At 36.8% G+C, this 22,140-nt stretch overlaps 1 protein-coding gene across 1 annotated transcript in view; it reads left to right on the plus strand.

Annotated features, from left to right (window-relative positions):
* PPP1R9A (protein phosphatase 1 regulatory subunit 9A) overlaps window positions 1-22,140 on the plus strand; it is a 78,407-nt gene that overhangs the window by 19,332 nt on the left and 36,935 nt on the right. Inside the window, 2 exon segments of the mRNA XM_029283273.1 lie at window positions 12,756-12,888; window positions 15,555-15,675. Of these exon segments, the coding sequence (XP_029139106.1) occupies window positions 12,756-12,888; window positions 15,555-15,675 (254 nt within the window).

Genomic DNA, 22,140 nt, shown 5'->3' on the forward strand with positions numbered 1-22,140 from the left:
ATAATGTGGAACTGATAAGACTTGTGGTAAGGCTTTGATGGTGAGAGTCTTAGCATCCTTGTTTTGTTAAACTTCAGCAGGTTTTTGATATGCTATTAATCATAGTATTTTTCTGAAATTCCTAAAAGGATTGAAGATTGGAAACTTCATTTTAATCGTGATTCCAATCTTCCTGGATTGGAGTATCCAGTCAGTTGTCAGGCTCTCAAGTGTCCCATTCAGAGCTTCATCTTAACCTGTTACCATGTTTAACATCTACATGAAAACTTTAGAAGACTCAAACCAAGCAAAACAGTAGCCATTTATTCCATACCACCTCTGATATTCTGGGGAGTAGTGCTCCCCTGTGGGAGAGCAGGCTTACCACCTAGGAGTTATCTTGTACTCAGAGCTTCAACAATAAAAGCAGGTAAAGAGTGTGGCCAGGAGTCTTTGCCAGAATCAGAATCAGAATAGAGCTGGAAGGGTCTTTGAAGGTCTTATAGTCCAATCCCCTATTCAAGCAGGAGACCCCCATACCATTTCAGACAAGTGATTGTCCAGTCTTTTCTTAAAAACCTCCAGTGAAGAAGCACCTACAACTTCTGAAGGCAAGCTGTTCCACTGGTTAATTGTCCTCACTGTTAGGAAGTTTCCCCTTAGTTCCAGGTTGCTTCTCTCCTTGATTAGTTTCTTGTTTCTTGTCCTGCCTTCAGGCACTTTGGTAATTCAGCTTACCAAACCATCTACAAGTTGATGTAGAAGTTGTGGCCTTACATAAAACAAGAAACCCTGTAGATGTTCTTAATGGCCTAGGTCATGTGCTCTATGGAGTACTGTAATTCATCTTTCAGGAGGCTTCCTTGAAGACCACCCAGAAAATTTAAACTGATGCAAAGGGCAATTGCCTGTTTGCTTATTAGACAATCTCATTATTTCCATATAACATAATTGCTCTGGGAGCTGCACTGGCCTGTTGATGTATTTCCTATTACAATTCAGAGCTCTGGTTATCACTTATAAATCTGTGTAAGACCACCTATCCCATTAGATTCTTCCTGCCCAATCTAAGGGTAAGAACATGCCTGGTGAATGTCTGTACCTATTTAGAATCATGATGACAGAGTTGTGCAGTATTGCAGGCTAATTCTGCCAGCTACCAGTCATTCTATTCTCACTGGCTCAAGGTTGACTCAGCCTTCCGAGGTCAGTAAAATGAAGATCCAGATTGTTGGGGTTAGATTAGCAAACAGTAACCATATTATTTCTCTTGCTAATTGGAACGACAGAATTTGGTAATTGCTTCTTATGATAAGACAAGGGAGTTTATGAAGTGCCAGATGCAAAAGAGAAATGAATTGTTTTTGTTGTAAAATAAGTTGTTCCGTTCTTCCCACACCAGTACTAGAATGCTGATAAAAAGAGATCCTGTTACACACGCTATATTTCTATAACCTTTTTATACTTATTTTATTTACTCAGTGTTGTTATGTGCCTATAAATTGCAGGTGATTTTGACAGGAATAAAGAAAAAGAAAGTAAACAGATTATGGATAGTGGAAAAGTTGTAATTAGAGCAGAAAACCAGCACCTGCCAATTACAGGCCTCAATTTATATTTGTAAAACAGTCTCAAGGTCCAAATCTTATATCCTTTCTACCACTTGTTTGCCCTAATGGGCTAAGAGCCAGTTATGCCTTAGTAAGAGGAGTATCCATTGTTATTGCAATGGAACTGCCTGAATATATCTTAACTCACTCTTCTGTCTTTCACACTTTGTTTCACTTTGTTTTTTTTCTCTTTTTTCCTCCTATTATACCCATGGAGATGATAGGAGATTCAGCCCTTCCCTTCACCTTTGAGGGAATGAGAAAGTCCCAGGAATCTCCCTTTCCCTCCATCAGTGTTTTCATCCCTTTTGAAAAGCAAATAAGATGGATTGGGTCTGTAATAGAGACATTCCTGTTCTCAGGGAAGAGATTTATAGCTTCTGTTTGAAGAAAGAACAGAATCAGTTGTAATTAGGAGGGCTTTTCTACTTTTATATTTATGTGCCAGTGTTTTGCTAAGTGTCAAGGCAGTGATCAGGTGGCCATGCAATTTTGGAACTAAAATAAACATACCCAGTAAATCAAAGAAATTTTAAGTTTTAATTATTATCTCAAACAAACAGAATTGAAAGCATACAAATTATATGTATCAAGCAAGATGATACTTGTGGCCAGTTTCCACAGTACCAAGTCCTAAGTTCTGTGTAAAAGCTCCCAACAAATGATAACTCCCAACTTTTTTTTTTTTATCAAAACCTGGCACCGTAAATTTATGGCTCTGCTATGTTCAATGCAAGACCCAACTTTGACTATAACTCTGCGATGGGAATCAAAAGAGAGACATTCACAGCAGGAAAAGCTTTGAAACTACATGAAGATTCCTACTCTTCTCCTTTATTCAGTAATTAAGAATAAAACACAAGCAGGTTAGCTCAGAATGAGCTCTAAGCTTCAAAACATTTAATATAAAGGAAAACTCAAAATTATGTGACTAAACTCCCCCCAAAACAATTATTTTCCATATTGCCACCAAGGCAGTTGTAATGTTTTGTGGACTACAAAGCCCTACTCATAGTCATTTACCATTTGGATTACTATAATATGCTGTGCAAAGACTGCCTGAAGAACGCCCAGAAGCTGTATTTATACAAAATGCAGCAGCCTGGGCTATTATAGGTGTAATCCAATATATTTAGCTGACCCTGTTGCTTCGGAGCTGCATTGATTACCATTTGGCTTCCAGATGTAATTTGAAGTGCTAGTTGTTACTTTTAAGATGCTATATGGCTCTAGACTAGAGGTGTCAAACTGCCAGCCCATGAGCCAGACGCATCACAAGGAAACTGCTCTGATACATCATGTGACATCGCGAGCTTGACATATCTGCTCTAGACCCTATATCAGGGGTCTCCAAACATGGCCACTTTAAGACTTGTGGATTTCAACTCCCAGAATTCTGAGGAATTCAATTCTGGGAATTGAAGTCCACAAGTCTTAAAGAGGCCAAGTTTGAAGAGCCCCGCTCTACATGGCTCTAGACCTGGTTATGTGAGGAATCACCTTTTCTTGTATCCATCTGCCATTATACATATGTATGTACATACATACATACATACAAAAATCCTTTCTGTACCCAACTGGTGATTACATCTAAAATATTTAAAACATTAAAATTGTTTATGATTACTAACTTTACACCATATATTTCCCCTTAAAACCATACTCTAAGTTTGCTTTATTATGTGACATGTAATCTACAGGGAAGTCATTCTTCATTGAATTTCAGTTTTATATAAATTGCATTCACGTGTTGAAGTTTTTTATAGACCGTTTACTCTTAAGGCTGTCAAAATAACTTGTTTTACATTTTATTTCTTCATGTATAAATAGCATCAGGATGAAACATTCAATTTTATTTATTTTGCAGAACTGCTGAAATAAAATAAATGTGTATAGTTCTGAGACAAGAAAGTTCAAGAACAATAACTAATTTGTCCCAAAAATAAGAAGCTTTGTCACAGCCAGTATTTTGAAAAGGAGCTTGTTCTTGTATACTCAACAGATCAAATTACCATGTGACAATTACATTAGGCTTTTGTAGAAAAAAAACCACTTGTTTAAAGCTTGCAAATATTTTAATAAGCATCTAGAAAAATATTTTTTTATTATTGGGATACTGAATTGAAATGTTTAGGTCTTGGAACATTTCTTCTGCATCATCATTATCATTATTGCTATGCACACTGTACAGATAGTCCTCAACTTATAACCATTCATTTAGTGATCAGTTCAAAGGTAGATAACAGATGGCTGTTTTTCACACTTATGATGATTGCTGCTAGCCCATGGTCATATGATCAAAACCAGGCACTTGGCAACTGGCATGTATTTATGACAGTTATACTTTCCTAGTGTCATATGATCACCACCACTATTGAAATATATTTTCATAGTTTTCTGTTAAATGCTCCCAAACTTAATTTATTCTTACCTTGTTTCTAATAGTGTAGTTTGCAAATCTGACAGTCTGCCTGCAAGTGCTAATACAAATGATACAATTTCTGAAAACTGAATGCTCTTTTATGAACAAAACTAATGCCCCTGCTCTTATAGTATCTGTTTTATAATTCTACTGATTAATGTACTGCAATAAACCAGTTCCTTTTTTCTACTGCTGAAAATTGCTGTGGGTATATAAGCAATATAACTTTTCCAAATAATACCCACCTTGCCTAAAAAAAAATGGAAGTGAACTAGGAAAATTGTGTATGGATTTAAACTTAACTGGGTAATGAACGCTAATTTATATTAAGAACAATACCATTTTGGCCACTCTAAATAATTAGATTGCAATTAATAGATACTCTTAATTAGAAGCAGTACTGTATAAAAATATTGCTATGTAGAATATAAACCTTTGAATTAATCCTTACTAGCAGCAGTAAGCTTAGTGGCACATAGAACAAGTGGGTAAACATTTACTGTAACATATTGTTATAGTAAAATTAAAATTGTATCAAGATTGTGGATGTTAATACAATGTTTGAAGTAATGGCAAATCTGGATTTTTGAAACTGTTCCAACACTGTTTCATTATCTGCTATCTCCTACATAGCCCTAAAGCCAAATCTCCAAGTTCAACAACTTAATTATCTGGGCAATTTAAGTCTCAGTATAGCAAAACTAATTGCCTGAATCCCAAAAAAATCAAAGTGTTAATGCAGTTGCAAGGACACAGATAGCAGTACGGAATACATCATTCTATGAAGTCTGGTCTTTTACTCTTTAAATCAACACCTAACCTTAGCCCTGATAACCAGCTGTGAGCAAAAGAAAATGCTTTATTTCATGAAAGAAAAACATTCTCTGCAAGGTCAGCCTTTAAAATGTCAGAATTGTTGGAAACAGCATCATGTCTTTGGATTTATCAGGCTTTCTAGGAAAAATGGCATGTGCAGGAGTTTATGAAGTCTTCACACATTATTCCTCTGTTTCTCAGTTGTCATATTAAATGAGTTTCTTTGTTTAACCTTAGTTGTGTTCCTGTCATGGAGTGTATTTAATATTTTAATTTGTTTAGAAGTTGTAATAGTTTATGCTATATATATATAAGTGCTGCACTAATCACTTAAGGAAATATACTGTATTTATCAGTTTAGTTTTCTGATTTCTGACTTTTTCAGTCATCTGTATATAACAGCAAAGACTAGTATGCTGTTTATTTTTAATCTATGTCTTAGAAATAAATTCTGATGTTCAGTGAATCTTTTGTTTAGGGTCTATGTAAGACTGAATTGAAATTGTTGGTCTTGTATGTCTTTTACAGGTAGCTCTTGGTTAATAACAATGATCAGAATTGGCAACTCCGGTTACTTAGCAATATAGTAAAGCATAATGTCAGAGTTTGCTGACTTATTATGGCAGTTGCAACGACTCTGGTTGCTGTCATTAAGTTAATCCTGCACAGTCATTAGGGGTGATGTTAGGCCCTTTGCAACCTCCTGCTGGCTTTCCCATTGATTTTGTTTGTTGAAAGTTGGCAGTGAAATTGCAAATACTAATCATGTGACCATAGGACACCACAGGCACCATAACTGCACGTGAGTTAGGAAAGTCAATTCTGACATTAAATAAATACCATAATTCAATAAAAACATAACATCAGCTCCTTATATTTTATCCTTCTTTTGTTCTGAGTTATTTTTATTGCATTTAACTGGAAAGAGTGTTCAAATTTAGCAGAAAAGAAACAACAGCAAACCTCCTTTTGAAAGCCAGAATACAAAACACATTTTAACAGCGCTTTTAAAGAAATAATCAAGCATGCAAATTAAAAATTAAAGTAAGATATTTTACTGCAATGCATTAACTAGGATTTTGTAACTCTTATAAAGTCCGATATGGTAGAATAACTCTTCTGGCTTGAGAAGCCTTTTCTCTTTTTGTGTGAGAGAAATAATAAAATAAAATATTTGACCTAGTTGACATTTCAAAATGATAATTATGGCTTACAGTTAGTTAATTACTATGGCTTATAAAGAGTAAATCTCTGGTTTATAATTGATGAAACATCAAACGTTCTTAATGTGTTCTTCTAGTGATGTTTCACCTTCTTGTCTTTGGTTTTTTTATGCTTGTTTTGCAAGTCTTTTGAAAATATCATTGTGGAAGGAATCCCCTGTGATGTTTGAATAAAACAGTGTTTTCATAAATTAGAGGCATGAAATCATAGCCAACCTAATGACTATTTCTATAGGTCATCCATAATTATACATGGAAGCCTTCCTTTGTTCTGCATTTTTACATTTTGCCCTTAATGAATCACACTTTCTGAGAAGGTGTTTTCTTAATTACCTTGGCCTAACAAGCTCTGTATATACATTTGCTGTCTTATCTCCAGCAATACATGCACATGCTCTGAGTCACCCATCCAGATTTTTTTTACTTTAGGAATTATAGAATGTTGACTCGCCAGGGAAGAAATGTGGGTGAATGAACCACAGTATGCTAGTTAATATGATGTAAATAGTGCCACAGTGAAAAACTAGTCTGAATCTTGTACAGGAATACTTTTGTAGAGGACTAATCTTCTGTTAATAACTGCACACTTCTTATAAATCAAATAGCACATTGTTTGACAGAATATTAAGCATATATCTGAGATTTAACTTGTCTTCCAATTTTCAATGTAAGACTAATTAGACAGCAACCTGCAAATTCTGGCCATCATATCCCAAACCTGTTGGTCTGGGAATTATGGGAACTTTAATTTGATGTGTCTGAAAGAAAATAAGGTTGGGGAAATAGTTTAAAGATTTCTGCACTATGTTGAGTACAGGTAGTCCTTGACTTGTAATCACAGTTGAGCCCCAAATTTCCATCACCAAGCAAAGTAGTTGTTCATTGAGTTGTGCCTCGTTTTTAAATCTTTTTTGCCACAGTTGTTAAGTGAATTACTGCAGTTGTTAAGTGAATTGTGTGGTCATTCAGTGAATCTGGCTTCCATCATTGACTTTGAAGCTGGCTGGGAAGGTTACAAATGGTGATTACATGATCCTGGGGCAGTGCAACTATAATAGCAATAGCACTTGGATTTATATACTGCTTCACAGTGCTTTACAGCCCTCTCTAAGCGGTTTAAAGAGTCAGCCTATTGCCCCCCAACTATCTGGGTCCTCATTTTACCGACTTCGGAAGGATGAAAGGCTGAGTCAACCTTGACCTAGTGAGAATCGAACTGCCAAACTGCAGGCAGCCAGCAGTCAACACAGGTAGTATTGCATTCTAACCACTGCACCACCAACGGTTGCCAAGTATGTCATTTGCCAAGTGCTCAAGTTTTAATCATAGGGATGCTCCAGTGGTCATAAGTATGAAAACCAGTCATAAGCCACATTTTCAGGGCTTTTCAGGGCTTAAAGAAATGGTTGTAAGTTGAGGACTACCTGTATGTCCTTTGAATGTATTTAAGAATTGGTATTTTTGTTCCTTCTCAACTATGTCTTTGTTCACAAAAGAATTCTAATGTTTATGGTTCTTTTCTCTTTCAATAGAACTGGAGACCAGAGGAGTAACTAGTAACAAACGTATATCAAAGATGTATATCATACATTTTAGCTCTCTACTAAACATGTGATCATATTAATTAGTCCCTTTCAATATAAAGTATAGAACTGCAAGTTTTTGCTAATTATTTTGAAGTTAGTGTGCTTTTAATGTAATTACTTGCTGAAATTAGGGACTTAAACCTATCCAGCTATTCTAGAATGGATTCTAAATTTTGCATTTTCAGTATCATTTAATTTTCAGAATAATAAAATAAGATGAAACATTGATTATGTCAGCATGAACAGAGCAGTTATTCAACATTTTACTTTGTTGATTGACCTTTGAGTACCTTTCCTGAAATTAATGAAAAGAAGAAAAGTAGGGAAATGCTCAGTTATATGTAACTATTTAAAAAACATTTAAACCTTGTGCTTTGTTTAGACAGCTTACATTATTATGCACTTCTGTGACGTTCTGTTTGCTGTTTAATCTTTTTTTCTGCATTATACTGTATTTGCAGCTGATGGAGCTATACCAGCTAGGCACCTCTCCTAGATAAACTATGTTTGGCTTGTATCACTTCCTTTTTTTTGCCCCGCTTATTGCCTTTGGAACCATTATGAAGCTAGACCAGTGATGGCGAACCTTTTAGAGACCGAGTGCCCAAACCGCAACCCCAAACCCACTTATTTATCACAAAGTGCCAGGGCCGCATCAGCATTGTGGTGCCCTTGGGGGGGGCAGGGAGGCATCTCTGAGTGCTGCCTCTGGCACACAAAAACCGGGGGCGCAAAAATGGGCTACCGTACTGCAAGGCGCAAAAATGGCCACCGCACCACGGGGTGCAGATAAAAGGTGCTGCACCATGCAAGAATGGGGCAGGGCTAGTGAGTATCACGCAGGCATTAGCTCCACCCCATTTGCAGCGCACAGCCCCATGAGCGCATGCACACATGTAAAATGCTTCCCCCTCCCTTTTCTTCCAGTCCATAATCAACAATCGTTGGTGATCTCTGCTCTACCACCTCTACTCGAGCTTGCTAGTTGGCCGCTTCGCCTCCTTTGTGCTGGGCAGGGCTCCTGCTAGCGGCGGTGGCATGCATGCCAACAGAGAGGGCTCTGAGTGCCGCCTCTGGCACACGTGCCATAGGTTCGCCACCACTGAGCTAGACTGTGCTTAAAATAGAAGCTTTCTTAATTTTGAATCACTGATTTCTACTGACATTTACAAATAAAAAAAAGTTTTGCATTTTGTTAGCTTATTACTCATTGTGTTAACAGCAAAAAGAGCAAGATTTAAGAAATTGTAATTAGGAGGAAGAAAATACTTCTAAGTCAGTTAGAATTAGCTCCTTTGTCAGGTGCAATTGGACTAAATTTACTTTGTAAAAATGAGCAATTACTTGCCTGACACTTGGAGATTTCTTATAGAAGAAGAAACTTACTCTGCCATTTTGACTACAAAAATCTTTAATCTCATTTATTTATTAGCTTTTATGTTTGTAAATATGAGTGTGTATGTAAAAATGGCATAATATAGAAGTTTATAAAAGCTCATAGAAGTTCACGGTCTTTTTTTTTTAACTGAGTTTGAGAGTTTGTTAGGAGAAAACAGTCCTTGCTGGATGCCAAATGGTTTGCCCTTTATGTAGGTAGAGAAAAAATGCTTTTGTTTCAAGTCAGTAAGAAAATGTTTATCAGCTTAAAGAGAATTGATCAAGTCACGAAGCTAAAGGTCAGCATCAGGCCTACATAGTGTCACATTTAAGTCTTCGCTTAAATTTATTTTTAAATTGTTATTTGCAACTACCACATCAACAGTAAACATTAAATTACGTGTAATATAAGTTATAATATAGATAGAATTAGAAATAATTCAGTGCCTTCCACCCCTCCCCTAGGGAGATGGGGGTGAGCCATATTCTCACCTAACTTACTAACATTTATGCATTTGAATGGGATAGACATGTTGTAATACAAATTGCAGCTCAGGTACATAAATATATTTTAAGTCACATTTCATACAGTGGTCACCAGAGTCAGAAACGACTTGATGGCTCATCATTATCATCATTGACTTTCCATCAGTAATTTTCTCTACTGTCATGAAATGTTTTCGTTAGGTTGAAGAAAACTCAAGCTAGAGTCCTGACCAGTAGATATGAGAGATGAAGTTAATTATCTATTGTCAAGGCATGGACAAGGTTAATAAACAGGCAAGAGAATTAGCCACATGTGATTCAGGGGAGGTGGAGAAGAGGGAAGAGATAAACTGGATGATTGCTAATTTGGCTAGTGTGGCCTCTTTTGGCTTCCTGTCCACAATCTCCTGGAACTAAAGTAAGAAACATTTAGTAGAAAAGACATCATTCCCCACATGTTTTGGGAGTAATTATTCCTTATAGGAGATACTATTTGTACTTCCTCTGTATGATTATTACAGTTGAGCTCAGAAAGCTCTCGAGAGCTGGCAAGAGATCAGAGAAAATGAATAGGGTTGTAGTTCCTCACTCTTTCCCTTCTTGGTAAAAGATCTTTCATGCTAAAGATAGGTCCTGATTGGATTGAAACAGATTTCTAAACATCCAGGGATGTATGGAGTAATCAATAACCACTTGCTTTTAGCACCTTACCTAGAAAAAAAGGATATAGTGATCCTGATGACCTTAATTTTTGTATACAATTCTATAGGACTGCACTATAAATCTGGTATCTTTGGGGATAAATCCAGCAAAAACTGTTTGTGTGCAATATTTTTTTTTTAATTCCAAATAAATGAACTCATGTACCTGAAAGACCAAACCCAAACTCAATTCAAGCCAAATTCAATTCAAGCCAAAATCCCCTACCTTTAAAATAAGATTGTTATTATGGGTTGTTTATATTCAGAAGAAACATGGTGTGGTAGAATATAATTTAGGTTTCTAGATTTTTTGTATTTTAATTGTGGAAGTATAATGTGGTAGAATAGAATTTAGGTTTTTTAGACTTTTCTTTATTATGATTTTGTTTACTTTTTTATTTTTTTGTGTATTAAGATATATTGCGGAGTTAGAGATATTAGTATATGTTTACTTTTATATGAATATTATCCTGGGATTTGGTTTGGGAAGTCGGGGTGGGGGGTGGGGGTGGGGGGCTTATAATTCCTATTGTGTTTACTTATGTTTAATTGTTTTTTATTGCAAAACAATAAAACTTTTTTGGAAAAATAAATAAGATTGTTATTTTAATCTTCCTCCTTTTCAGGATCATATTGATGCTCTTTTGGAGATAACTGTAAAATAGTACAGCATAAATCTGTTTCCTTGACAACAAGACTTGCCAAAGGCACTGCAGGATTTTTTGCCTCCTATCCTCTTAACCTTTACAAACTGGCTGATGATTTCCAATACTTGCTTTAAATGACTAAGACATATATCAAGTTAACTATATAATTAATTACAAATTAAAGTAGTTTACAACATTTCACTGTATTGATCTATTATTGAAAAGTATTGTTAGTATTTAAAGCATTTTTGTCATCCTGAAATATATATCTGAATCCTAGTTAGCATGTAGATGAAACAAACATGATAAACTCTTTTCAGCAAACTGAAATTATTTTGTAGAAGGAAAAGATAATTTTTTAATTTTTTTCTTAGATAGATGCAATAAAATTAGCATTTTAATCAGTTATGTTGATTTCATTAAAAATTTTAAAACATCAGCTTATTGGTTATTTTAAGCAAAATACAAGAATTTTATTTCTTCCAAGACAAGTATGGTCTTTCTAGAATATGATCTTATTATAAATTCAACAGGATAAAATGATAAAATAAAGAATAAAATATTCAGTTATGTAGCCAAAACACTTAATTTATACTCAAAACAACTGTCAAATGAATTAATTCAAATAAAAGAGAAAACTGTAATTCTTTTAGCAGTTATGCTGTTAAAAGAAGTATATTTTCTATTTTAGTGCTATTGTAATTGTTAATCCGAGTATACTTTCTATTTCTCAGAAGACCATCTTGAATGAGGAGTGCATTTTCTTTATATCTCCAATAGCATTGTAAGGTTTTCTTGACATACTTGTTATTTAATTGTGGATGATTGCAAATATACAGGTAGTCTTTAACATACAACCACAATTGAGTCCAAAATTTCTATTGCTAAGCGAGATAATTTTTAACTGCGTTTTTCTCATTTTATGATCTTTCTTGACACAGTTGTTAAGTGAGTCACTGTGGTTGCTAAGTTAGTAACATGATTGCTAAGTGACTCTGGCTTCCCCATTCACTTTGCTTGTCAGAAGGTTGCAAAAGGTGATCACATGACATAGGGACACTCAGATGCTTGGCAACTGGTTCATATTTAGGACAACTGTCCTAAATATGAACCAGTTGCCAAGCATCTGAATTTTGGTCATGTGACCATGGGTATGCTGCAAGAGTCATAAGTGTGAAAAATGGTCACGAGTTACTTTTTTCAATGCCATTGGTCACTAAACAAGCTGTTGTACATCAAGAACTACCTGTAGTTGGTAAAGGAATGCAAGAATCATTGCCAATACTATTAAATTATAACTAAGGAAAAAGTAAACGACATTCAAGTCCTGAGCAGGGATGGAGCATCACAAAGAGATTCTAAATATTTCCACCTTAATTCTTTATGATGCAAGAAGGGGCAGAGGAAAAAACTTGAAAGCTTTCAAGATTTTGGTATTATACTCAACAACAATAGAATTCCAGCATTCATCTGGTGTCTGATTCCTGACTTGGCCTACTTAGAAAGGGTAGCAATAATGAAAGTAGTCATGCTAAGAAACTGTGACTGGTTTTTGGTTATCACTTGGAACCTCTATGCCTTTTTACCTCAAATCCACGTATTTTGTACTTTGTCATTTTCAGAATTTGAACTCCATGTGGATGAATGATAAAGATTTGCTCCATTAATCAAGCATCTTAATGTATAAATAGATTAAGATGCTTCAGTTTTACTTATCATTATTTTCATTAGAGGGGGTTTAACAAAAGAATAATTTGGTCTACCCCGGTGTTTTCAATAGTAGAAATTCTGAATCTTTGATGAGTTCCCATGCACTTCATGGAAATAGTCATTTTTGCCTGGTTTAATGGGAGAACTGGTGTAGTGGGCCTTCGAATTTGACTGACTTTGATTACAATCTCTTTTTAGGTTTTTAACACATACTCTGATGAAGAATATGACCGGAAAAATGAATCAGTTGATCCAATATCGTCATCTGCAGAGTATGAATTAGAAAAACGTGTGGAAAAGTTGGATCTTTTCCCAATAGACATTGAAAAAGGTATATATTCTGAAATTGTCATAGCGAGGAGTTTAATATATGAAGTGCTGCTCAGATATGCACTTAAAAAAAAGTGGCATTTGAATACAAAAATAACTGTATATTGTTCCTTGAATCTGTAATGAGTAATCTATACTATAATTTATAGACATAATTTCATGAGTTTTTCATTTTTGCAAGAGAGTTAATTCATATGAGTTTTAATCCTGTGCACATAGCACTTAAAACTCATTGGCTTCAGTGTAATTTTTAAGAAGCTTAACTGAGTGCAGTATTATGAAAACCTTGAGATATAAATTAAAAAAAATTGTACATACTATTAACAAAATTAAATATGCTTAAATAAAGAGATGGGGTATTTTGTTAGCATGCATCCCAAAAGTTATAAATTATTAAGTGATGATAAGATAACCATTGAGACACTAGTGAATCTTTGTCTTTAGAAATGTCGGGCTTAAGCCCCATGCTTGAATTCCCATTTCCAGGAAGGAAATCAAAAGAACTAAGACAAGGGCTAGTAGTGATAGATTTTCTAGAAGATAAACAATTTAAGAATAATTGTACATTAGAATTAGAGACTTCTCTCTGAATATATCTTTTCCACTGAATGCTTTTTTCCACTAAGTTGTATAGAGTGAACGTGATACAGGACACTTTCCATAAATGTTGTCATCTAGTAAGACTTAGAAAGCAGGTCTTCTCCAGAGTTGCTCTTGCCCTGTAAAAGAGCTGCCCACTTGAGATCAAGGAGGGTTCTCATTCCTTTAACCTTCTGGAAAGCTTTAGTGTATACATGCTGCTCAAAGTATTGGGCTAAAATGAGGTTGTAACTGTCAGGGCAAGGAATCAAAAACGGCACAAGGATTTACTCCAGAACAATTTCTTCATTGTTGATCTTCTACAGATGGGAATCTTGCCAGATTAAAGCATAATTTGCATAACTATTAGATATGTCCTGTGAAAGATTTGGGGTGGGGTGGGTTTCTGCTCTGGCTCTTTTACTTCATACCAGAGATTCCCTGCTGAGCTGTCTGTTTGCTTCTTGGAAAGGCCTCCTCCCTCCTGTGACTTTGTACTACATTTCATCACAGTAGGTTCAGATACAGACAAATCTTGTTTTGCATCACTAGGAATTATTTTGGTGTTGGTACAGTAATTATATGTTATGTTTTATTGTGTCACTGTGCGTTGCTCAGGGTTATTGTATGTAAGAGGGGTGGCCGTGTAAGTCTACTTCTTTGCCTACCTGAATGGATTGACCAACACTAAAGTTCAAAGTTGATGTGAAAAGGGACAGTTAAAGTTTTTAAAATGAGGCAAGGAAAGTGTCAACTCACTCTGTTCAGTTCAAAATCTTAAGTGAAGTTCCATCTCCAACAAGTGCGAGGATTTTGTCATCAGCAAAGGGCAGGATGTCTCCAGAGCAATTACAATCCCACATTTTAAAAGTGTTTGCTTCAATAAATTAAAAAATGGAGTGATTGATTGTCTTGACAGACAGACCAGATGAGAGATATACTTTCTGGGGCTTCTGGAGGAAAGGCACAGTATAAATCTAATAAAATACATAAAAAAATCAGATACCCTGCCATCAGAACACTGTCTGCCATCCTAATAACAGTCATTTCGCTACTGTGCTCCATTTTTTCCATTCCTTTTTGTTCTTCATTTATTTTATAACAGATACATTTTAATCTTTTATTTTTCTCTATTTTTAAGGGAATAATTTTATTCTCCTATCTCATTTATTCTGCTGCAAACCAATTTTATAAGTTATCTGTAGCTAATGTAGTTAAGTATATCTTCTGTAAAGAATACTCTTAATCCCAATTTGGCCCTACTACTAAATATCTGTATATTGAAAACGTAAGACTATCTTAGGCAATATTGCCAGAGGGTTTTTTGATAAGTTTATAATGCTGGGGAAATTGGAAGGAAACACAAACGTGAACAACCAGTGCCAAGATGGGTGGATTCAATTACAGCAGCAGTGGGTGTGCCATTGGAAGATCTGAAGGACCATATTGGGACAGTTCATTTTAGAGAAAATCTTATCAGCATAGTGATTAAGTGTTGATACTAACTTGATGGCACATAGAGAAATCAGTGACTTCTCTGTAGTGAGGAAGACTCTCTAATGCTTGCAAACGATTACTGGGAGCTTTGACATTGCAGCAGAAGAGGTGTAAGCATATAGTTGCTATTGTTGTCTAACTGAAAAATAACTGTGCCAACCTCTTTGAAATGAATTTATACTTTGTAATGAGATAACTTTCCTGAAACAATTCTCACAATGTACAGATAAAAATTGGGGTACTTGGCTGCTGAGTCCTGTATTAGAATCCATATTTTGTAAATTGTTTATAGGGTCAAAGTAAAAAGTGAGCAGTGAAGTAAGTTTGAAAAATTCACAGGTGATCCATAGAATCACCATTGTATGTGTATAAGTATAAACTAGCACTGATGATGTTACCTAGTTTTGTAATGAAACATCTGCAAGAAAGCCAACAAGCTCAGAGAGCACCAAGGATTCCACAATTCAGTTCTGAGCTATAAATATTTATATGTATTTGTATGTATTTTTGTGCACAAAATTTAAAATCAATTAAAAATAAAGTTCAGGATTATTCCTGTAGTTGATTAGCTTTATTCAATTTGTTTTTCAGATGTACAAGGATTTGGTATCACTATTATTGGAATGGGAATTGGAGTAGATACAGGCTTTGAGAAGTTAGGTATATTTATCAAAACTATAACCGATGATGGCCCTGCAGAAAAAGATGGAAGGTAAATATGAATTATCATTGTCTCAAGTATCACTGAAAATTAAAGTGTATTGTGGGATAAACTTCTAAAAACTACAAACCTGGAGGAACTTATAAATAGTAATGTGTGTGTTGTTCATTGAATATGAGTACTTATAAATCAGTGAAGTAATTTATCACTTGAGTGATTTAATCAAATGAGCTAACATCAAATTTGGTTTTATTTTGACCATGCTGAAAAGTAAATCATGGTGAAGTATAAACATCTAAAAATTAAACACACATTTGACCTGTTTAACTTTCATCACATAATTGATTTGAAATATTATTAGGAGATGACATAATCAGTCAGGATAACATTAATGAGAAAGTACATCTTTGAAGAGTTGCTAATTTAATTTCACAGTAAATCTACCTTTCAGTATACTGTAAACTGAAATCAGTGATGACAACCATTGAGGAAAATATTTATTTATCTAGCATTTAGTTCTGCTTATCCTAAAGTTACTCTAGATCTATTGGAAAACTGGAAATGTGATTAGTTATTTCTAATTGAATTCATGGAATAAAATTTGGAGATCAATAATGAAGCATATAAACAAGGCAAAATTCAAGATAAAATAATGAAATTGATAAAACACAAGTTAATTATAAAAAGTACATGGAAAACTTATCAAAAATAGTGTACTATCACTATGTTCGGAGTATTAAAGGTTTGGATATAAACAAATCACAAAGAATTAATTAAAAAGTCTAAAAAACTAGAAAGGAGGATAACATGCCAAGACTAAGAATGTCACTTAGAAGACTATTCAGACAGTTGATATCAATTGCCAACAAATTTTCCCATTGACGAAGAAGTAACACAAAGTTCTTGGTATTATACACAAGAATTATACAAATATTCAATTTGGACAGACACTTCTAGGGGATCTGTTCATTATTAGACTATCACAGGTGATCAATTTAACACAATTGAAGATAGAGACGGAAAAATGATTTTGTAACCTAGTTGGATTTTAAATCTATATCTGGAATTTTGTATCCTAGTTGGATTTTAAATCTATATCTTTTATTCAGGGATCCAGGGACCATAGAGTTTATCAAAACCATGATGGGTAACACGTTAATATCTTTGGGTCTGTCTGGTGAGAACCATGAAATATGGAAGGCTGTGACTTTGAATATAAGAGGAGTAAATGTTAAGGAATAGATATAACAAGTTAGAAAGGAAAATAAGACATGTTGATTATGAAGCTAAGAGACAATAATTTACCAGCTCTTGAAGGATAAGGAAATTGTTACACTATTTTTTCCAACTTAGCAAGTAAATATGTGGCAAATGATGACGATACCTCATCAGTGTCGTACTAAGAGATCAACTGATAATACATTTAGCAACCATTAGGTGAATGAAAATTCAGGTCCACCTTTTCAGAAGAATTAGACACCTCCAGTAGACTTGAATGATAGGAGCAAGAAACCCAGAATATAACAGATTTGAAATGCTTTTATATATCTTGTATATATCTGGTATGTTTCCCCAATGAAATATTATATTTAGTAAATGCAGTTACAAGGAATAAAAGTAGTGCTCAGTCTACCAGCTCTGCAACACTCCTGTGTGTAGAATTTGGAAAGGGTAAGTAGATTTGCAGTTTTTCTTCCAACTGTGAATTGTTACTGTACGTGCAAACAGCATGAAGTGCAATTAGGGGATTTGGAGGAGTCCTCAGGTCCCCCATATCCAGGCCCCATTCTCTGTTTTGAAAATAGCCTATACTGGATAGAGAAGTATAGTTCAGTGAAGTTATAAGCTTTCCATTTTTATTAATTGCTCAAAATGCTATCTGTGCATGTACTTGTATATGCATCTTTGAAGGGAAAGGGGATCTTCACTGGATTGACACAGTGAAATGGATTGTGATGTGGGTGAATATTTTATATGGAACAGTCTATGCCTATTAGGATGACTATCTTTTAGGAGTTGCTTCAATTGTGGAATGACAGTCTGATGCTCCCCAAAGTGAGGAGAGCTGCTGCAGCCTTTGAAAACCAGCTGGAAAGTGATTTCTGCTTGCTTTTTATCTCTCTGGATCAAAGGGAGATCTAGAGATCAACATGGGTTCTGGGCAGGAGTTCCTTCTAACTAAACTGCAGAAATGGAAAATTTTCTGCAGCCAGATTGCAAGTTGAGCTACTAGGAGCTTGGACTTCACGTTCTTATTCTCCTCATCTCTTAATCACTTAAGGAAATAATCAGTTACAATTGAAGAGAGATTTCCTTTTGCAGCAAAGACTCCTTGATACAAAAGGTTGCAGTGGATAAGGAAATATTATTTACTCTAGTTTTATTTTTTACTTTTGAAGAAAATGCTTTGATACAATTTGTAAGTAGTTTAAATAGAAAAGCCAGGCACCCAATTTTTTGTTAATTATCTCTATAACAATTGCAGCAATACTATTATATGTTCAAAAAGTGATAAGGCTCAACACTACTGATTAAATGAAGGTAGAGATGGCTAAATTAACCTCTTTGATTAGGGAAAAACACCAACTATAATTTTGATTAAATGAAAACTCTTCATAGACTTTTTCTATGAAATGGGAAAAAACATCTTTGATTTATGGTTTTGATGATAAGGAAAAATGGATTAGAGAAATGATTTTTGGAATCATTGAGTAAGGAATAATTCTGTAAATGTATTTCTATTTGATGGAAAGGAAACAGGAACTATCTATTTTTTTTCTTTCAGCACTTTTTCTTTTCCTTTTTACTGCTGTATTTATTAGTTTGTTAGTTTTTAGGTGCTTTGTAAAACTCGAATTAATAAAGTATAGAAAAAAAAACTTCCTCTAAAATTGTAGTTCAAACCGCAGAGTAATGACTTAACTCAAAAAAAATGTTTTAGTGTTAAAGACCTGATTTTATAATTATTATGTTAACTATAATTAGGATCAAAGAACATGTCCATTCTTTATATGCTCTTTTCTATTTCCAAAAGATAGAAAATTATGGAATATTTAAACTATTCAACTGAAAAAACTCAGATTCTCTAAATATATTCTCTCTTCTGATGAGGGAAAAATAGTTTCTTATATATAGATCTTTATGAAAATGTATTCTGTTATACAAAGGAGGCTATGTCAATCCTTCCTACATATTTCAAAAAATGAGTCATAAATGAGAGGGAGTCAGTGGCAAGTAAAAAAAGCAGGATTGAAAAGTCTCTGAAATTTAATTCTTAAATAAAGACACAAAAGTAGGCAACCTTTTCAATCAGTTGGCATATTTGGCATTTTTTGGAGCATATTGTGGATGTTGTCACACAATGGTTACCATGAAGGAGTTGCCTGTTCATAGAATAGTTGTTATGGAGAGAGGAAAAAAGATACTCTTTCTTATTAATTCTCCAGAAGATACATCCCAAAGCTCCATCTGCTATTATGTTCTTGATAGAGAAACAATTCTCAAGTAAAGAGGATCAAAAGAAGGTACTCGGAATACTAATAATTCTGGGCCCAGAAGTTCTTGAGAGGTAACATCAGACCCCAATACTTGTGACTGTGACAATGGTAATTCAAACTTTGAACCAGAGTCTTAGTTACCCAGACAAAAGGAATAATGGCAATTCTGTAGAGTTAAGCAATCCACCCTTCCCAATCTCTTAGATACAAAGAGAAGGACTTGGTTCAAGCAATTATACTCGGGAGTAGCCTAATGCTGCAAATCAGAACAATAGCCTTCAGTCTTCAAGAATAGGTGAAGAGCTCTAGGTTTCATCTTTGTATCATCCCAAGTTTGAACTTAATCTTATATCCCTTGTATATATTGTAGGCTTTTCTGACGTTTTTCTGGGAACATCAATCTCTGTTTGAATCTAACAATTAAGAACATGAGTGTACATAAAATGGGAGAAAAGTGGGAGTCTAGAGGTTTAGCTGAACTGCTCAACCAGCCCCAGTTTAGACTCTTATCAAAATCAGAAATATTTTATTTAGTCTGGGGTTTCAGATAAAACTAAATCTAGATTGATAGATACAGCAGCACATCATTTATCTGCCCTCTCTACAGCTTCTAGAACAGTGGTTCTCAACCTTCCTAATGCCGCGACCCTTTAATACAGTTCCTCATGTTGTGGTGACCCCCAACCCCCCATCCAGCTGGGCGGGGGGGTATCAAACACTTGACCAAAAAAAAAAGGAAAAAATGGGAAAGTATAGGTAGTCCTCAACTTACAACAATTCGCTTAGTGACTGTTTGAAGTTACAACAGCACTGAAAAAGCGAATTATGATCATTTTTCACACTTATGATTGTTGCAGCACCCCAGGGTCATATGATTTACATTTGGATGCTTGACAACTGATTCATACTTATGATGTTCACAGTGTCCCAGGGTCACATGATCAATGGCCAGGGACGTGGCCAGCTGATCACTCAGGTTGCAGAGTGCCTGTGGGGGGAATCTGTGGGTCTCTGGGATGGGACTGGGGTGGGTGCCTGCCTTCCTTCCCTCCCTTCTCTCCCCTTGTCCCTTCCTTCCTTCTTTCCTTCCTTTCCTTCCCCGCTCTTAGTCTCTTCCTCCTTCCCTCCCTCTCTCCCCTTGTTCGTTCCTTCCTTCTTTCCTTCCTTTCCTTCCCCCCTCTTAGTCTCTTCCTCCTTCCCTCCCTCTCTCCCCTTGTTCCTTCCTTCCTTCCTTCCCTCTTTGTCCCTTCCTTCCTTCCCTCCCTTCCATTATTTCTTCCTTCCTTTCCTCTCTCATTGTCCCTTCCTTCCCTCCCTCTTCGTCCCTTCCTTCCTCCCCCCCTCCATGCCCAGGAAGGGACAAGGGGAGGTGGATAGGCTGCCAGCGTGGCTGGGGGCTTTGCTGCCGGCAAACCTGACTGTGCACAGGCAGAGACAGAGGAGAGCTCCGCCCAGTTCACTTGCTCAGCTTCACCGAAAGACACGCTGCTTGCTAAGTTAGCAGAAGCTCCAGGATCAGCGCCGGGCTACAGCTGATTCGCACTTCTGCTAAATTAGCAAGCAGCATGTTTTCTAGCATTGTCCCTTCCTTTCCTCCCTCTTCATTCCTTCCTTCCTCCCCCCTCTGTGCCCAGGAAGGGACAAGGGGAGGTGGATAGGCTGCCAGCGTGGCTGGGGGCTTTGCTGCCGGCAAACCTGCCTGTGCACAGGCAGAGACAGAGGAGAGCTCCGCCCAGCTCACTTGCTCAGCTTCGCCGAAAGACATGCTGCTTGCTAGGTTAGCAGAAGCTCCAGGATCAGCGCCGGGCTACAGCTGATTCGCGCTTCTGCTAAATTAGCAAGGGCTGGGCTGTTCTGCAAAAGCGTGGATCAGCTGTAAAGGCTCGCCCCGATCCTGGACAAGAGGGAAGGAAGGAAGGGCCAAGGGGAAAGAGGGAGGGAAGGAGGGACAAAGAGGGAGGCGAAGGAAAGGAAGGAAGGAAGGAAGGAAGGAAGGAAGGGACAATGGGAGAGGGAGGGAAGGAGGAAGAGACCAAGAGGGAGGGAAGGAAAGGAAGTTCCAGCCAGCAGAGTCTTGGCAGCCCAGCTGCCGAGGAACAGAAGAGTGCAAAGCCAAGGAGAAGAAGGTGGTGGTTTCCTCCCAAAGAGGGCTCCTTTTCTCCACCCCTTCCCTGGGTTTGTGGGGAATTTCTCGTCACCAACACTGACAGGTGCTCCTTCGAGCCTGCCGCGAGCTTTCTCGCTCCTTTGCTTCTCCCCCGCTTTCGTGAGGATTGTGGCGCCCTTGGGAAGCCAATTGTGCTTTGAAGCTTAGGAGAGGAGGAGTAGTCCCTTCCTCCTTCCCTGATTTTTGTGATTTTGTGATTTTATTAGATTTATACCCCGCCCTTCTCCTGGCGGACCCAGGGCAGCTTACAGCAAGCTAAAAACAGATAAAGACCCTACAAACACCATTTTAAAATATAATTAAAAGAAATATTAATTTTGCCATTTCATTTAAAATTTTGTTAACACCCAATATAAAATCAAATTAAAATCCAATCTAAAATACCCCTCAGGCCAGCCCCGCTAGCTGGAATAGCCATGTCTTGAGGGCGCGGCGGAAGGAGGGGAGATCCGGAATGACCCGGATCTCTGGGGGTAGTTCGTTCCATAGGGAGGGGGCTCCAATAGAGAAGGCCCTCCCCCTGGGGGTCGCCAGCCGGCACTGTCTGGCTGACGGCACCCTGAGGAGACCCTCTCTGTGGGAGCGTACCGGCCGATGAGAGGCAATCTGTGGCAGAAGGCGGTCTCGGAGATAACCAGGTCCGATGCCATGGCGCGCTTTAAAGATGATAATCAACACCTTGAAGCGCACTCGAAAGGCCACCGGTAGCCAGTGCAGTTCGCGCAGCAGCGGCGTTACATGGGAGCGACGAGTAGCTCCCATCACCGCTCGCGCGGCTGCATTCTGGACTAACTGGAGCCTCCGAGTGCTCCTCAAGGGGAGCCCCATGTAGAGAGCGTTGCAGTAGTCCAG

This window comes from Protobothrops mucrosquamatus, unplaced genomic scaffold (genome assembly GCF_001527695.2).
Source record: "Protobothrops mucrosquamatus isolate PMUCROS unplaced genomic scaffold, P.Mucros_1.0 scaffold45, whole genome shotgun sequence".
In the NCBI taxonomy this organism is placed as follows: domain Eukaryota; kingdom Metazoa; phylum Chordata; class Lepidosauria; order Squamata; family Viperidae; genus Protobothrops; species Protobothrops mucrosquamatus.